Consider the following 16,084-nt stretch of genomic DNA (forward strand, 5'->3'; position numbering starts at 1 on the left):
AAAACATAGAATGAGCCCTGTTATGAGACAGATTCCAAATAAGCTCATCGCAACTGGGGAAGAGAATATAGTAGATATGTGTTTGACATGGGTGTATGCCAAACAAAAAACATGAATTTCATAGTTTAACAAACCAGTGGTTTGTGACTATTATGATTTCCCATTGTAGCCAATTCAATTGCAGAAATTCCATTATCGATTTTTGGGAAATTTGAGTTTCAAATCACTTCATGAAAGAAATGACAGGTCTAACTCGACCTGTTACTTCTGTGAATGTTCATTATCCTCCCTCCTCATGAGGGAGAGAATTTAGAAAATATACTGAACAAAAATATAAAATCAACATGGAACAATTCCTACGATTTTACTGAGTTACAGTTCATGTAAAGATATAAGTCAATTGAAAAGAATTAATTAGGCCCTAATCTATGGATTTCACAAGACTGGGAATACAGATACGCATCTGCTGGGTACAGACACCTTTAATAAAAAGGTAGGAGCTTGGATCAGTCAGTATCTGGTGTGACCACCAATATCCTCACGCAGCACAACACATCTCCTTCGCATAGAGTTGATCATGCTGTTGATTGTGATCTGTGGAACATTGTCCAACTCTTCAATGGCTGTGCGAAGTTGCTGGATATTGGCAGGAAATGGAAAACGCTGTTGTACACGTCGATCCAAAGCATCCCAAACATGCTCAATAGGTGACGTCTGGTGAGTATGCAGGCCATGGAAGTACTGCGGGGGACATTTTCAGCTTCCAGGAAGTGTAAAGATCCTTGCGTCATAGGGCCGTGCATTATCATGCTGAAACATGAGTTGATGGCAGCGGATGAATGGCACGACAATGGGCATCAGGATCTCGTCGCGGTATCTCTGTGACGATGCCGAACTGCATTCAGGTCAAGACCCTGGTGAGGATAACGAGCATGCAGATAAGCTTCCCCGAGGTGGTTTCTGACAATTTGTGCAGAAATTCTTTGGTTGTGCAAACAAACCCACAGTTTCAACAGGTGTCCTGGTGGCTTGTCTCACATCCGCAGACCATGTGTAACCACGCCAGCCCAGGACCTCCACATCCGGCGGGATCATCAGTCGAGTTGCCAAACATCAGCCTCTAAACCTTAATGACTTGGAGAAGATCTGCAAAGAGGAGTGGGACAAAATCCCTCCTGAGATGTGTGCAAACCTGGTGGCCAATTACAAGAAACATCTAACCTCTGTGATTGCCAACAAGGGTTTTGCCACCAAGTCATGTTTTGCAGAGGGTTCAAATACTTATTTCCCTCATTAAAATGCAAATCAATTTCTAACATTTTTGACATGCGTTTTTCTGGATTTTTGTTGTTATTCTGTCTCTCACTGTTCAAATAAACCTACCATTAAAATTATAGACTGATCATTTCTTTGTCAGTAGGCAAACATACAAAATCAGCAGGGGATCAAATACTTTTTTCCCTCACTGTACGTAGCCAATAGGCAGAGGGTAGCATAGCTTGTCTGATTCTCTGTAATAATGGTATGGGAATAATGATGCATTTTATTTTGTAAAGTGGTTTCTTGCATCAAACATCACAACATTTTCAGTCATTTCCTTGTCTTTAGGACAAGTGGATAAACAGGTTAATATCAAGCCATGCATGCTTTTTTTCTCCAAAAGTCTGAAGGAATGTCGACCTACACTGAACACCACACATTGGCTGCTACTGTAGGCTAAACGATAAAACAGCTATTAACATGTTAAAATGTTATGGGATGCATTTTCTCCATTGTTTTTTTTAAAGGTAGGCATACATTATGATCAAATAACAACAGTAGCCTACGTGACCACTGTTAAAACTAACAAAGCAGGTACAGCCTCAGTGTTCACAGTAAACGTGCGGTGTAAGTTGCACAGAATTCTCACAACGTTCAAATTTGCGCTCAACAGACCTGACAAAAAAGTTAGAGGGAACATCGTCTTGGCATTGTGTTGTGACAAAACTGCACATTTGAGTGGCCAAGTATTGCCCCCAACAAGGTGCACCTGTGTAATGACCATGCTGTTTATTCAGCATCTTGATATGCCACACCTGTCAGGCAGGTGGATGGATTATCTTAGCAAAGGAGAAATTCTTATATCAAATTTCAGCTCATGAAACATAGGACCAACACTTTACATGTTGCATTTATATTTTTGTTCAAGGTGTGTGTTCAAGGCACAAGGAAATGTTTCTTAGACTTAGATGGCAGAAAAGGTATAAAATCAAGCACACAGCTATGCAATCTCCATAGACAAACATTGGCATCAGAATGGCCCGTACTGAAGAGCGCAGTGACTTTCAATGTGGCATCGTGATAGGATGGCACCTTTCCAACAAGTCAGTTCGTCAAATATCTGCCCTGCTAGAGCTGCCTCGAGAACACTACCTGCCCGAATGCATAATGCCAACTGTAAGGTTTGGTGGAGGAGGAATAATGGTTCGGGCTAGGCCCCTTCGTTCCAGTGAAGGGAAATCTTAATGCTACAGCATACTGGTCATATTGGTAAGTGTAGACACTTTTAGTTCCTCTTAAGAACAGTGACTAAAGTCTAAGGATCTATTTGACAGTGTGGTCTGGATACACATATTGTACTCACTACAAGTCATTACTCATTAGGTGACACCATTGGCATACCTTCATACAGACCCAAAATACCACTAATTTACTATGCCTGCTTTAAAAAAAAATTATACCAGCTTTTTCATATATATCTAAATAGGGTAGTGGGTAAAAAAAAACATGGTATATTAAAAGCCACATGAAGACCTAGTCACAGACCCTGTAACCAAAATACAGGTACCAGGTCTGTGAATGGTTCCCTGCTTTTTTGTAGGAAAATTAACACTTCTATGTTTAATACCTCCCTAATTTGAAATGCAAACAGACCACGTGGTTAAATTCCCAATCTGGCCCTCATATCATCATGGCCACCTAAACACACCCAGCTTCCCCCTGTAACTATTCCCCCTGTAACTATTCCCCAGGTTGTTGCTGTAAATGAGAATGTGTTCAGTCAATTTATCTGGTCAAATAAATTAAAACACCCTCCCACCTCTACTGATTTGTCAGTTACCCACTGATATGTATACCAACGGTATGGCTGCAAGAAAGTGGTACATAAAGGGTCTGTTTGAAAGTTAAAATATATATATTACAGGAAATATAGCACATCTTCTGTATGAAATGGTTATGCGTAACACTAGCATACCCATGTAATACAAAGGCATCTGGAATGGTTATGAGTAACACTAGCATACCCATGTAATACAAAGGCATCTGGAATGGTTACGAGTAACACTAGCATACCCATGTAATACAAAGGCATCTGGAATGGTTACGAGTAACACTAGCATACCCATGTAATACAAAGGAATCTGGAATGGTTCAAATGAAACCTAATTTCCTGTACTGTGCCTTGGCATTGTGTGGGTAACATTGTCATGTCAATGACAGTCTGGTTTAGCAGAGGAAAAATACTTACCAAACTGTTGTGTGAACAAAAACTAAGCAACACCTATTTAAATACACTTGAAAAAAAACACACACTTTAACCTATGAGAAGTTGCTTGTGTGAGACTAGTAGTGTGGGGGTGTAGAAAATAGGGGTGCGATTATTTTCGTATTAACTCTTATTCTGTCAGATCGATGATAGTTCATTGCCCAGGAAAGTGATAACATAATGCGTTTTGATATTTAGTCTCCTCTTGGCCCTACACGTTCTCTAACGTTGTTCGTTAGTTGTTTAGCTAACGTTAGCGCAACAGCTACGCACCACCGCAAGAGCACAAAGAAAATGTAGGCTAACAAACTTTTAGCCTAGAGTTTTGAAACTGTCTGATGTAACACTTGCTACATGCGATCCTGAATCGATTCTTTAAAATGCATTTCATGTAATTTTGCGAAAAGTTAGCTAACGAGTAGTGAGTCATATCTATGTCGGAGATTAGCTAGTATAAGGTTTCAGTTGCTGATTTTGCAAAACAGACAAACTACATAAACATTACAATATTATCCAGCACGTGTGAAACCATGAAGATCAGAGAAGAAAAAGTACAAACTAGCAAGTGATACGTAGCGTGGCATAATTTGCTAGTATATTGATGTCGTTAGCTAGCTATCTGACAATTAGCTCAATGTAGCTAACGTTAGCTGCTAGCTTACTTACCAATAACAATTTAGCCATGCGTATCCCTGTGTCGTTTTTATGTGAATCGATTCGTTAAAACAATCGTCAGATGAGTATCTACAGCTACAAAACATGGCTGGTGTGAACTATTATCCCGTCGCAGCTTTTAGTCCTTAGCTAGCTAACGTTAATACAGAAAGCGAAATTAACTTACTTCACTGAGAAATCCATCCACCTGTCGTGTTTATCCGTACCTTTCACCAGGGACCTAATAATTTTCGTCAATCGAACTGCGGTGTGGGAAAGGGTAACGTTATCAGTCCGGCAGAGGCGAACCTGTTGCGAACACACTAGTAGCCAGGTTGCTCGTAGACAAGAAGTCTTTTGACATCTCCCAGCACCAAATGTCAAGACAATTATTGGTTGAATCGCAACTATTCTGAGACATGAGCTTTCAATAGATACACATGAAACTGGCTAAACAAGTTGAGTTGATAGCCATCTCTAACTAGTTGACTTACTTCTCTCTCCTCACACCCTTGCCACCTGGCTCACTCCAACTTGGTAGTAGAGGTGAGGGATTTGTTTTGATACTGCAGTTGGCTGGCTGCCTGCTAGCTACAAGTTGGTAGGTACAGTATGGTGTCCCACCATGTGGACAGTTTTCATTACTACACTGACATAGTCTGCGACAGGTGAGATGTAAATGCATCTCCTTCGATATATGGGTAGGTTCTGAATAGGGACATTCTTTCAACTCCCGATACATTTTTCAAAAATTAACCCATTCTTCATAGTTACCTAGTACAATGGCGCACCAATACCATCTCATTGTTGCTGCAATACCAAAGATATCCAGACAATTAGTTTGCTTGAGCATAACCCTTTATTCATTCCAATGTCAGGCCAGTTAATGTAAGCCTATTTCATGTTTACTCATGTTTGCCCCCAAATAATCAAAAGGTAAATAAAATAACCTTCAAACAAAACTTACACAGTGTCTTTAAATCTCACCGAGCAAGCAATCAAAAGTATGCAAATCTCTAGCTTCACACAAAAACTATATTTGCAATACTGAATTGAAACCAGGGGGTAAAAAGACAATGTTACAAATTGGACCGCACACTAGTTCTTCAAAGTAAAATGAGGAAAAGGACAGCAAAATGCCTGTGGTAAAAGGGAAAAACTGAACAAAGAAGAAAATTAATATGCATGGTCTAATAAATCAAACAAGGTCTACAGTGCATTTCTCAGCCACACACACAACAGATTTTTAAGCCTCTAATACTAATGACAGTGTATTCCTTGCATTCCCTCCAGACTGTTAAGAGAATCAGACTCATGCATAGAGGTTCTGCTATGTTCAGGCCATCTCAGCATGAAGCTCTAATATAACAACTTTCATTGGAAGGGATTTTGTTAGTTTAGTATAAAAATAAAGTGGCACACTAATTATACTCCCAACCAATGTTTCAGCAATGCTGGTTACTATACCCATTAAAATGTTTGGAAACAGTGTGCACCTATTTTTTTAGTTTACGCTCAGCCTGCACCTCTAAAAGTGTTTACTAGTTAGTTAAGTAGACATTTGTTTGAAGACCAAATTCATGGCTGACAGTGTTCGGACTCAGGATTGAAAATCTGAAGGGTTCATTGGCTGACTGCTACCCCAAATATAAAATGCATCCCTTAAGGTTGATTAAAATGGAATAAGTTTAAGTAGATCCTACTATGGTAAACTGATCTGATTTGTGGGACAAATCTTTGCACGCTCGCACTATTGTAGAATGCATAATAAAACAATTTCATGGTGTTCCAGTGAAGAAATAGTGAGTGGGACTGTGGTGGAGGTATTACTTCCTTTGGCTACATACTAAAAAAAAAAAAATCTCCATTGCTTATAATTCTAAAATAGAGCTGCATGGTAAAATGACAAGAGTGATAGCAGGAGATGGATCAAATAAAAAGTGTGAGGGTAAAGGGAGAAGTCTCAACTTCAGTGGAGTCTACTTTGTGTGAACCATGGAGGTGCTGAATAGAAGCTTCTGTTTCTTCTTCTTTTTCCCTCTCTTTTCCTCTGAAAGAGAGTGAGGAATGAGATGAGTATGCAGTATAATGCCATAAATAAGTAATCACTCACAAGCAAAGACACAGTGAAAGACTGACCAGGGATGACCAACAGCTGGGTTGGAGCAGTTGGACCTTGGTGCTGCAGGAGTGCCTCCTCGAAGGCCTGGCTGAAAGAGTTCTGGAAGCTGGGAACTGGGACCCGGTTACTCTCTCCATCACTCTCTCCATCACTATCTGCCACTGGAGGAGCCAGCAGCATGTATGAGGGAGCAGCACAGAAAAAGAGGAGTCAAACATGGTCCAACACTGCCCATTGACACTTCGCTGTCCAATATAGGTTTCAGCTGACAATACTTGTCTGGCCAACTGATTTGAGCAAGCACTAACAGACACAGGAGAAATGGAAGGCTTTAGATGTGTAGTTGTCACCTTCCTTTGAGGTGGTCCATGGCCCAGCATCTACCCTGGCTTTCCCATCTCTCAGCATCTTTTCAGGGGAGAATAAGGGATGATGAGCGAGAACGTCAGAAAGTTATACAAATGGTCTATTACTGGTATTCATTGTCAATATCCAAAGGCCGTGATACATCCTGACATCCAAGGTAATCCGTCCATAATGAAAATAATACATTTAGGAGCGAGTAAATTAACGAGTTAGGCCAACAGACCTGAGCGAACGACATGCAGTTAGAGTCATCCTCCACACTGCCCATGCTGGGCACAGGGCTGTGTCCACTCAGACTGGGGAACATCAGCCCATCTGCAACAACAGGGAAATGGTGTTTTCAGTTCACAAGGCTCACACATCCAAGGCACTGTTTGTAATGCGCTATATTTTGTCAAAAATATGAATTCCTTGTCACAAAATCTCAAGTCGCTAAGAAGGGACAGTTGAAAGAGCTGGTCTCACCAGAGACAGGGCTGCTGCTGAGGAATGAGGGAGGGGCTAACAGAAATTCAGGGTACACAGGTGGACTGCCATTGTGAAGTGGTGATCCAAATGCTGGGAACTGCTGAAAATTCTCCAGCCCAATATGCACCTCTGGATCTGAGAGAGAAGACCGTAAATTTAAGATACCCCATCTGACCACAGGTTTTTAGTTACACATTTTACATTGAGAAACAACCTAAAGTAAAACGTACTCACATTTCCCCTGCTTCTTGTTCTCCTCCATCTCAATACGCCTCTCCCTACGCTTCTCATCCCTTGCTTTCTTTTGTCTAAGACGCTTTCTTTTCTCCAAGTCATCTGAGTCACATAAGAGTAACGGAGAAAGAAGACTTGGATATGAGGAGTAGTACTGTAACAACCCATGAATAGACTGTGTGTGTTAGGATATCTAACCTGCAAAGCTGTCCAGGGTCTCTTTGGACAGGGTGGGGGGGTGCAGGGCCAGCTCACAGATGCTGAACTCACAGGTGAGCGGCAGGTGAGCCAGGTAGCGGTGTCGACGGCGAATCTCCTTTAGCCAAGAGAATGACAACAATGAAATGAGCCAGAAGAAAAAACAAGGTCTTGGTGCATTTCATGAATAAACATACTTAAGTAGTATGTTCCAGATCTAATCACTTACCTCTGTGATAGTCTGCCCCTCAATCTCCACCACAGTGGCAGTGATGGTGTGAGGGCTGGCCTCCAGGCTGCCGTACTCACGCAGCAGACAGCGCACGTTCACTGGGTGCAAAAACATCTGCTGGCAGTCCTCCGCTGAAGGGAGAACGAAAGGAGTAAGTACAGAGACTGGACTTTTGATGACAAGGTAGGCATTGAGTGGAGAGACTGATGAAGACATTTTGCTAAAGGGTATCCTACCTTGGTAGAAGTAATAGGAGGGGCCATGCTCTGAGGTTTGGGGGCGCATTGTTTCAGCCTGGCTGGGAGGGTTCTCCTCAGCAGGCTGGGGCTCTGGAGCTGCATCCCCAGAGGCCTCAGTGGACTCCTCCAGCACTCTTTCCAGGAGCCCTTCCAGGAGCACTGGTTCCTCACCAGGCGCATCCTCTGGGTCCTCCTCTGGAACCTCTGCTACCTCATCATCAAATGCAGAGGAGTATTGCAGCACCGGCTGTAAAGAGTAAAACACAGATAATCTCTCAGACCCAATAACACAGGTGAATTTGGAGAGTAATGTTACATAAAGGAGTTTTAAATGGCAACACTTACCTTGGTACTGCTGAAGATTGTCACTACTTCCTCCGCAGGGGAGGGGAGGTCTGCCAGAGTGAGACTTGACAGTTCTAAGTTGTCCTTAGTACATGCCTTCTGGTGCTTCAGCAGAGCCTCCTCTCGCTCCTGGACCACAGCAGAGGAAATACGGGGTTAGTTCATGCTACCTAGGCCTATATGACTTGAACCAAGTTTGGGTTCAACAATGCAGCAGACACTACCTGTGTTTAAAATGACAAGCTATTTGTTTGTCAGTGTTACCTGGAGACTGCACAGGGCGCTCTGGATGAAGCAGGCTATGGCATCCTCCTCCAGGGTGAGCTGAGCCTGCAAAACAAACTTCTCCTCAGCCACCAGGCTCAGTAACTGCTCTTGAGAGGCAAGCAGCAGCTTGGAGTACGGGCTCAGGTGCACATCTACAACACAGGGGTACAACAACTCACATAGCATACCACAGACACAGTTATATGGTAAACATTTGGTCATCATCCAACCTTGCCTTCTTTGCACTAACACCTGGCTTTTCTTACTAGCACGGACTTTGCTGATGGCTACCTTCATGTGGAAAAATGGACTCACTATGACTGATGTGGTTGTCTCACCTAACTACCTTAAGATGGATGCACAAGATAAGTAACTGGATATTCAGACCATCTGCTAAAATTAAAATCTCTCACCTCCAAAGCAAATAGGCTCCTCCACCTTCACCCACTGGGAGGTGGGCATGGCCACCAGAGCCCCCTTCTCCCTTCGCATTAGGCGCATGGTGATGAGGTCACCAACTGCATACTGCCTGGTCTCCATCGCAACCACACTGCAATGAGATACGAGGGGATAGAGCATTTTACTAACCATTTTCAACTACAATATTTTATTTCCCTAAGGTAGCAATACAGCATTTTCTAATAAGGCTGTTTATCATCGCTCTCTCTCTCTCTAACCTTTTGAGGTCATCAGAGTGTACAGACTCATAACAGATGGGGCACTTGGACCAGCTCTTGTCACTGAGAGACAGGTAGTGCAGCATGCATGGCCAGCAGAAGATGTGGCCACAGCGGGTGATATGGGCCGCTACAGGGGGGTAGAGGCAGATGGGGCAGGAGGGAACCTCATGACTGTAGATGCGCTGGAGGGAAATAATATTTACATTAAAAGTCTAATTAGATGTGGCGATTTCAAGCCAAAGAGGTCTGGTGTACGGAACTTACCACTTGCTGCACACAGTCCCAGTTCACAAGAGTGTCTGGGTCAGTGAAGTGAGCCTTGTAGTCCTGGTCATCAGTCACCACAAACTGGCAGCTAAGGCACAAAAAAACCCACAAATTACTTAATAAATAGCAACCTAACAATTCATACTGTACAAAGTAGACTGAATTGATCAGGAGCTCACTTGGCCTGGAGGAAAAGCTCCTTGTTGAAGGGCTTATGCTTGTGGCCCCACTTGTTGTGGCGGCCCCAGCAGGAGTGTTTCTCTCCTCCTAGACCACCATGGCCCCCACGAGGCTCAAACGTGAAGTTGAGCAAGTGGTTCAAACTGATCTTTTTGGGTCCAGCAAACTGAGCCGGGCTGAACTCGGCCCGGCGGCACTCTGCTACCTGGGGGAAGGGAGAAGAAAATTAGAGCCCAACTTTTCTGATTGACAGGTAGGACGAATACAATTCCAGTTAGATGTCCTACTGTATGTGGGTTGATGCTGCCTTGTTTGTACTCATAATTCCACCATTAATTTTTCAATAAGTGCAATTATACTGATATTAATTCAATGTGGAAAGATACAAATATAGGACCTAACTAAGCGCTCTTTTTAATAGACTTCTGATGTTATTCCATATCCAAAAAATGATAAATAACTGTCAAGTCTTGTGAACGCTCACCTCTTCACGTCTTCCTCCACCTGTAATGCCATACTGCCGGGCTTCACCTCTCTGGGTGGGCCTCTTGTCAAAATTCTTGCTTTTCTGTGAATTGGTGCGACGAGGACCAGGGAAACTGTCACTCTTGGGAAGGGAGGGCTCTCGCTTGCGGCTGTAGCGCTTAGAGCTTCCATTATTCTTACCATCTGGGGAGAATGAAAGGGGAAAATTGCTTTTTTTGGTCCTCCAATAATCAGTATCGAAAAATAATTGGTTGATCTCTAATACTGATAACTCGTGCTTGGGTGCCAAATGTGTAGGTGTCCCCATAATATTTGAGACCATAATCATTATTTTAGTGATCCATGGCCTCCTAAATACAATGCCCCCGATCCTGCTGATTTGAGCTGCTGAACCGTATTCATGCCGAAGGACCCTAAAGTGAATTTCCCACCAGACTGCATTATTTGCATTGCTTTATCTGCCTTCCGCACAATTTCCCTGAGGCACTGATGTAAAGTACTAAACAAATCAATCTAAGGAAGGGGTGAAGATTATGAAGATCTTGCTGATATTATTACTGTTGTATGAAATACCTACAGTGCCTTCAGAAAGTATTCATACCCCTTGACAAAACACATGTTGTTATGTTACAGCCTGAATTCAAAATGTATTAAATAGATGTTCTCACCCATCTACACACAATACCCCATAACGACAAATTGTGAACATTCTAAGAAATGTATGTAAATGTATTAAATGAAATACATAAATATTTAATTTGCTTAAGTATTCACACCCCCGAGTCAATACATGTTAGAATCACCTTAGGCAGCGATTACAGTTGTGAGTCTTTCTGGTAAGTCTAAAGAGCTTTGCACACCTGGATTGTACATTGTTTGCCCTTTATTCTTTTCAATATTCTTCCAGCTTTATCAAATTGGTTGTTGTTCATTGCAAGACAAACATTTAATTCTTGCCAAAGATTTATGCAGATTGAACAGTTGAACAGATATGTTCAACTATGTTCAACTATGGTTGAACATATGGAGAGTGGTACTTAGTAAATGTGTTGCATTTGCCCCAAACATAACACTTTGTATACAGGACAAAAGTTAATTGCTTTGCCAATAATTATTTTGCATTATTGGTTAGTAGCTTTACATTTTTTTGTAAAGCTACTAACCATAATTCCACTGACATTATGGGGTATTTATTGTGTGTAGTCCAGTGACCAAACAAAATCTAAATTTAACCCATTTAACATTCATGTTGTAACCCAAAATGTGGAAAAAGGCAAGGGGTGAAAACTTTCTGAAGGCAATGTATCTAAAAGACAACAATACTGAAAGGCCTATTGGTGAAAAGGAAACTAAATCCTGACAGCCATCTCATTTTCAAAAAATCCTAGACAAAGTGAACATTGAGCAAACGGTGCAAGCTGATATTGAGAACCCACATGACTAGCACTGGGTGGGCTGCATGGACTTAAGCACAAGCCAGAGCAAGTCAACTCATAATTGCTTACATTTAAAGAGATAGATCACTCTAAAATCAAAGTTGCCAGGAGTTGTTGGACATGTTGTGTAGCTCCTGTTAAAAACATATGCCTCAATCCCAAATGAATGGCAAAGGGAGACAATCTACAATGATAAAACTAGATGGCATCCTCCACTGTCTAGGGCCTTCATAACTCCCTTTTACCCAATGCATAGACACTAACTACATTAGCACCTAATGACAATAGTATCTGGTGGCCCGGGGTTTTTGTTAAGAGCCCCGAAGCTTGTTCCGAAAGTTAAAACGCGTCACATGCGGTACGGTTGTGGAAACATAAGTCACTTATCTTTCAAATCAGCAAAAAGGTTAAAATTACTACACACCTTTATAGGGTTAGGATTCCCACTCGGCCATATTTTGATGATACTTTACGGAAAACAGAGACATACCTGTGCCAATTAGCCATCTGCATGTCCGAACACCTGTGTGTAAACTGAAGATTGACCCTACAAACGTGTTGTGACAAAGAAAATACTGTTGGCTGCAACTGTTATAAAACAGTGTACATTAAGTGTATATTTCACATTTGTGAAATTATTTTGATGTGATATGAAAGTAGAGGGCTTTAGGTTTCTAGAACCTTAACGCAATTGAGAATCAATTCACATGTCAATGGAGTATTTAGCTGTTTTGGCTACAAGAACAGTTCACCTCTAAACAGAACATGTAAGGTCCTTGGACGAGAAGTTGTAATGTAAGGCTACTTTAGTCCATTATTGGGCAAGCTCACTTTTAACTCCACCAGCCTCTGGTGTTAAGTAAGCACTCAGTGTATGCATGAAACAGACCCTTTGAATAACTAGATTCTCAACTGAACAATAGTTAACCTGTGGTTAGATATCAGCATTATTTATTGAATATACAGTACCAGTCAAAAGTTTAGACACACCTACTCTTTAAAGGGTTTCTTTATTTTTACTATTTTCTACATTGTAGAATAATAGCGAAGACATCAAAACTATGAAATAAAACATGGAATCATGTAGTAACCAAATAGTGTTAAACAAATCAAAATATATTTTAGATTTGAGATTCTAAGTAGCCACCCTTTGCCTTGATGACAAATCTGCACACACTTGCCATTCTCTCAACCAGCTTCAAGAGTTGGTCACCTGGAATGCTTTTCCAACAGTCGAAGTAGTTCCCACATATGCTGAGCACTTGTTGACTATTTTCCTTCACTCTGCGGTCCAACTCATCCCAAACCATCTCAAATTGGGTTGAGGTCAGGTGATTGTGGAGGTCAGGTCATATGACGCAGCACTCCATCACTCTCCTTCTTGGTCAAATAGACCTTACACAGCCTAGAGGTGTGTTTTGGGTCATTGTCGTGTTGAAAAACAAATGATAGGCCCACTAAGTGCAAAACCGGGTGGGATGGCATATCGCTGTAGTAGCCATGCTGGTTAAGTACCTTAAATTCTAAATAAATCACTGACCGTGTCACCAACAAAGCACCCGAATACCATCACACATCCATGCTTCACAGTGGGAACCACATATCCAGAGATAATCCGTTCACCTTCTCTGCGTCTCACAAAGACACAGTGGTTGGAACAAAATAACTCAAATTTGGACTCATCAGATCAAATGACAGATTTCCACTGGTCTAATGTCCAATGCTCATGTTTCTTGGCCCAAGCAAGTCTCTTATTATTTGTGTCCTTCAGTAGTTTCTTTGCAGAAATTCGACCATGAAGGTCTGATTCACGCATTCTCCTCTGAACAGTTCATTTTTTATTGAACCTTAATTTATGATGTTTAGATGTGTCTGTTACTTGAACTCTGAGAAGCATTTATTTGGGCTGCAATCTGAGGTGCAGTTAATTGCCGATTACTGAGGCTGGTAACTCTAATGAACTTATCCTTTCCTTTTCTGTGGTGGTCCTCATGAGAGCCAATTTCATCGTAGCGCTTGATTGTTTTTGCAACTGCACTTGAAGAAACTTTCAAAGTTCTTGACATTTTCAGGATGACTTAAATAATGGACTGTGGTTTCTTTTTGCTTATTTGAGCTGCTCTTGCTATACGGACTTGGTCTTTTACCAAATAGGGCCATCTTCTGAATACCAACCCTACCATGTCACAACACAACGGATTGGCTCAAACGCATTAAGGAAAGAAATTCCACAAATTAACTTTGAACATGGCACACCTGTTAATTGAAATGCATTCCAGGTGACTACCTCAAAGCTGGTTGAGAGAATGCCAAGCACGTGCAAAGCTGTCAAAGGCAAAGGGTGGCTACAATTGCTTTTTTTTTTGTTTTACCTTTATTTTACTAGGCAAGAACAAATTCTTATTTTCAATGACGGCCTAGGAACTGTGGGTTAACTGCCTGTTCAGGGGCAGAACGAAAGATTTGTACCTTGTCAGGGGATTAGAACTTGCTACCTTTCGGTTACGAGTCCAACGCTCTAACCAATAGGCTACCCTGCCGCCCCGGCAGACTTCTTTGCCGACTCGGGCTCCCAAGTGGCACAACGGTCTAAGGCACTGCATCACAGTGCTAGAGACATCACTATAGAGCCCGGTTAAATCCCGGGCTGTATCACAACCGGTCGTGATCGGGAATCCCATAGGGCAGGCAACAATTTGCCCAGCGTCGTCCTGTTTTGGGTTTCTTTTGTTGGCAGTCATTGTAAATAAGAATTTCTTCTTAACTGACTTGCCTAGTTAAATAAAATTTCAATAAAAAAAATACTGACACCTTCAACGGGTGTTGAGCGTTCGTAAATACCTCAGTTATTCTGAACTTTTGCAGACTCCGACGAGAATGGTCTGAAATCGGATAGCCAGAGCGAACGCACCCGTTCTGTCAAGGCACGTCATCTCCCATATCAAGTAAACAAACCATGCACTACAGCTAGGCCAGCTTTAAAGTTAGCAAGCTAAGAGAACGTTGGCTGGGTAGTTAAACCAGTCAGGAAAGATTAACTAGGATTTGGTTCGAATTATTAATTAATGTTCACCTGTTTTCGGTTTAGATTCCCCGGCTGTTGGGCCTGTAGAACTCGAACGGGGCGGAACCTTGTTGCTGTTGGCATTGCTGTTTGGATTCTTCTCCATAGTTGTCTCTTTTCGGTGAGAGGTATTTAGGCCGAGCTCCAGGGAGAGAGCGTCCGTGCGCTCTAGCATTAAATGGGGTAAAGGGAGAGGAGACCGGGTTGTTGCGACTGCGGGTCAGGCCCTGATTCATTTCTGGCAAACACAAAAACTCCATCACGGCGACATATTGACAAAACAAACAATAGAAAAATAGAGACACAATTTGGGCGTCTCAGTAATGGAGGCGGTGTAGAAAGAGAAAACGAAGGCTCACACAGCGGGGCCAAGACCCCGTAAAGTTATGCTTTTTAGCGTTCTGGGAAACACTTGGCCCCAACAAGGCGTCGACCGTTCTCCAAGGTCTGTCCAAACGGACACTTGTGCAGTTTTCCACCAAAAATATGATCGCATGGACGATCTCCTAATAATGGCAACAGGAACCAAAAGACCCAGATGAGATCGGCGTGGTTGTTCTTTTGTACGGGGAGGGATTATGGGAAATGTAGTAACAACCCAACATGTTTGAACTCATCGATAGCTAATGTTAATTATTAACATAGCAGGTAGGAAAACTAACGTGAAAGACTGAAACGGTGTTCGAATACTCATACTAACCGTACTATTTGTGACGTGAATTTAGTATATAGTGTGCTTATTGGTCATAGTATGGATATAGTTAGTATGCCAAAAGTTCCCGGATATCGTACTAAATACGCAAAAATATGAAGTATACACGCAGAGGACACTATTTCCATAAGGTAATACGTAGTGCAATTCTTCAGGAAATGTGTGTTTTCAGATCTGAAGAAAATGGTAGAAAACATGCAGCGGAGCAGACACAAATGCATTGCTTTAACTACATATGTTTCAAAATAAGTTACCAAGCACGTTATGTTGGCTGATAATTTGTTAGCTACGCTGCCCTTACAAACCACATAGCATATAATTACAGCAGTATGTACCAAAGTGTTAGCTAGCTGCTTATACATCAAACTTGACAGTATGTTAACTATATGCTAACTAATTAATTACCCAACGTTTATTGACTTGATTATCCCCTTCATTTTTACCTTAGCTAAATGGTATAGTCGTGTTATCTACTGTTATTTCAGAGCGCACTCGTCTGAGTACAAGCACAGAGTAATGCGTTTACTCGTGCTCAACACCCGTCGAATATGACGGCCAAAAAACGTAATTAAATTGTTGCCAGCTGCACAGTTAGTCACCAACATTCT

At 41.9% G+C, this 16,084-nt stretch overlaps 2 protein-coding genes across 8 annotated transcripts in view; both read right to left on the bottom strand.

Moving 5' to 3' along the window:
* Window positions 1–4,813, bottom strand: part of LOC118393085 (zinc finger CCCH domain-containing protein 13-like) — a 39,896-nt gene extending 35,083 nt beyond the window's left edge. For 5 of the 7 annotated variants that reach the window (XM_052461415.1, XM_052461413.1, XM_052461414.1 and 2 more), the window contains exon 1: window positions 4,368–4,730. The gene's annotated coding sequence lies outside the window, so the exon portion shown is untranslated. Of the gene's footprint in view, window positions 1–4,192; window positions 4,329–4,367 lie in introns of those variants that run through there. The other 2 variants (XM_052461411.1, XM_052461412.1) reach the window with 2 other exon arrangements.
* Window positions 4,814–5,020: 207 nt separating this feature from the next.
* Window positions 5,021–15,348, bottom strand: LOC118393091 (RING finger protein 10-like). Its single transcript, XM_035785389.2, has 17 exons — window positions 14,774–15,348; window positions 10,263–10,447; window positions 9,778–9,983; window positions 9,596–9,686; window positions 9,329–9,513; window positions 9,065–9,201; window positions 8,649–8,803; window positions 8,385–8,513; window positions 8,037–8,286; window positions 7,798–7,931; window positions 7,569–7,686; window positions 7,371–7,472; window positions 7,134–7,271; window positions 6,892–6,983; window positions 6,653–6,710; window positions 6,320–6,463; window positions 5,021–6,230 (listed from the first exon to the last, which is right to left on the bottom strand). The coding sequence occupies exons 1-17, from the start codon at window positions 14,937–14,939 to the stop codon at window positions 6,160–6,162; spliced, it is 2,361 nt and encodes a 786-aa protein (XP_035641282.1). The 5' UTR covers window positions 14,940–15,348; the 3' UTR covers window positions 5,021–6,159.
* Window positions 15,349–16,084: the final 736 nt, after the last annotated feature.

Source organism: Oncorhynchus keta, chromosome 14 (assembly GCF_023373465.1).
Source record: "Oncorhynchus keta strain PuntledgeMale-10-30-2019 chromosome 14, Oket_V2, whole genome shotgun sequence".
NCBI classification, from domain to species: Eukaryota; Metazoa; Chordata; class Actinopteri; order Salmoniformes; family Salmonidae; genus Oncorhynchus; species Oncorhynchus keta.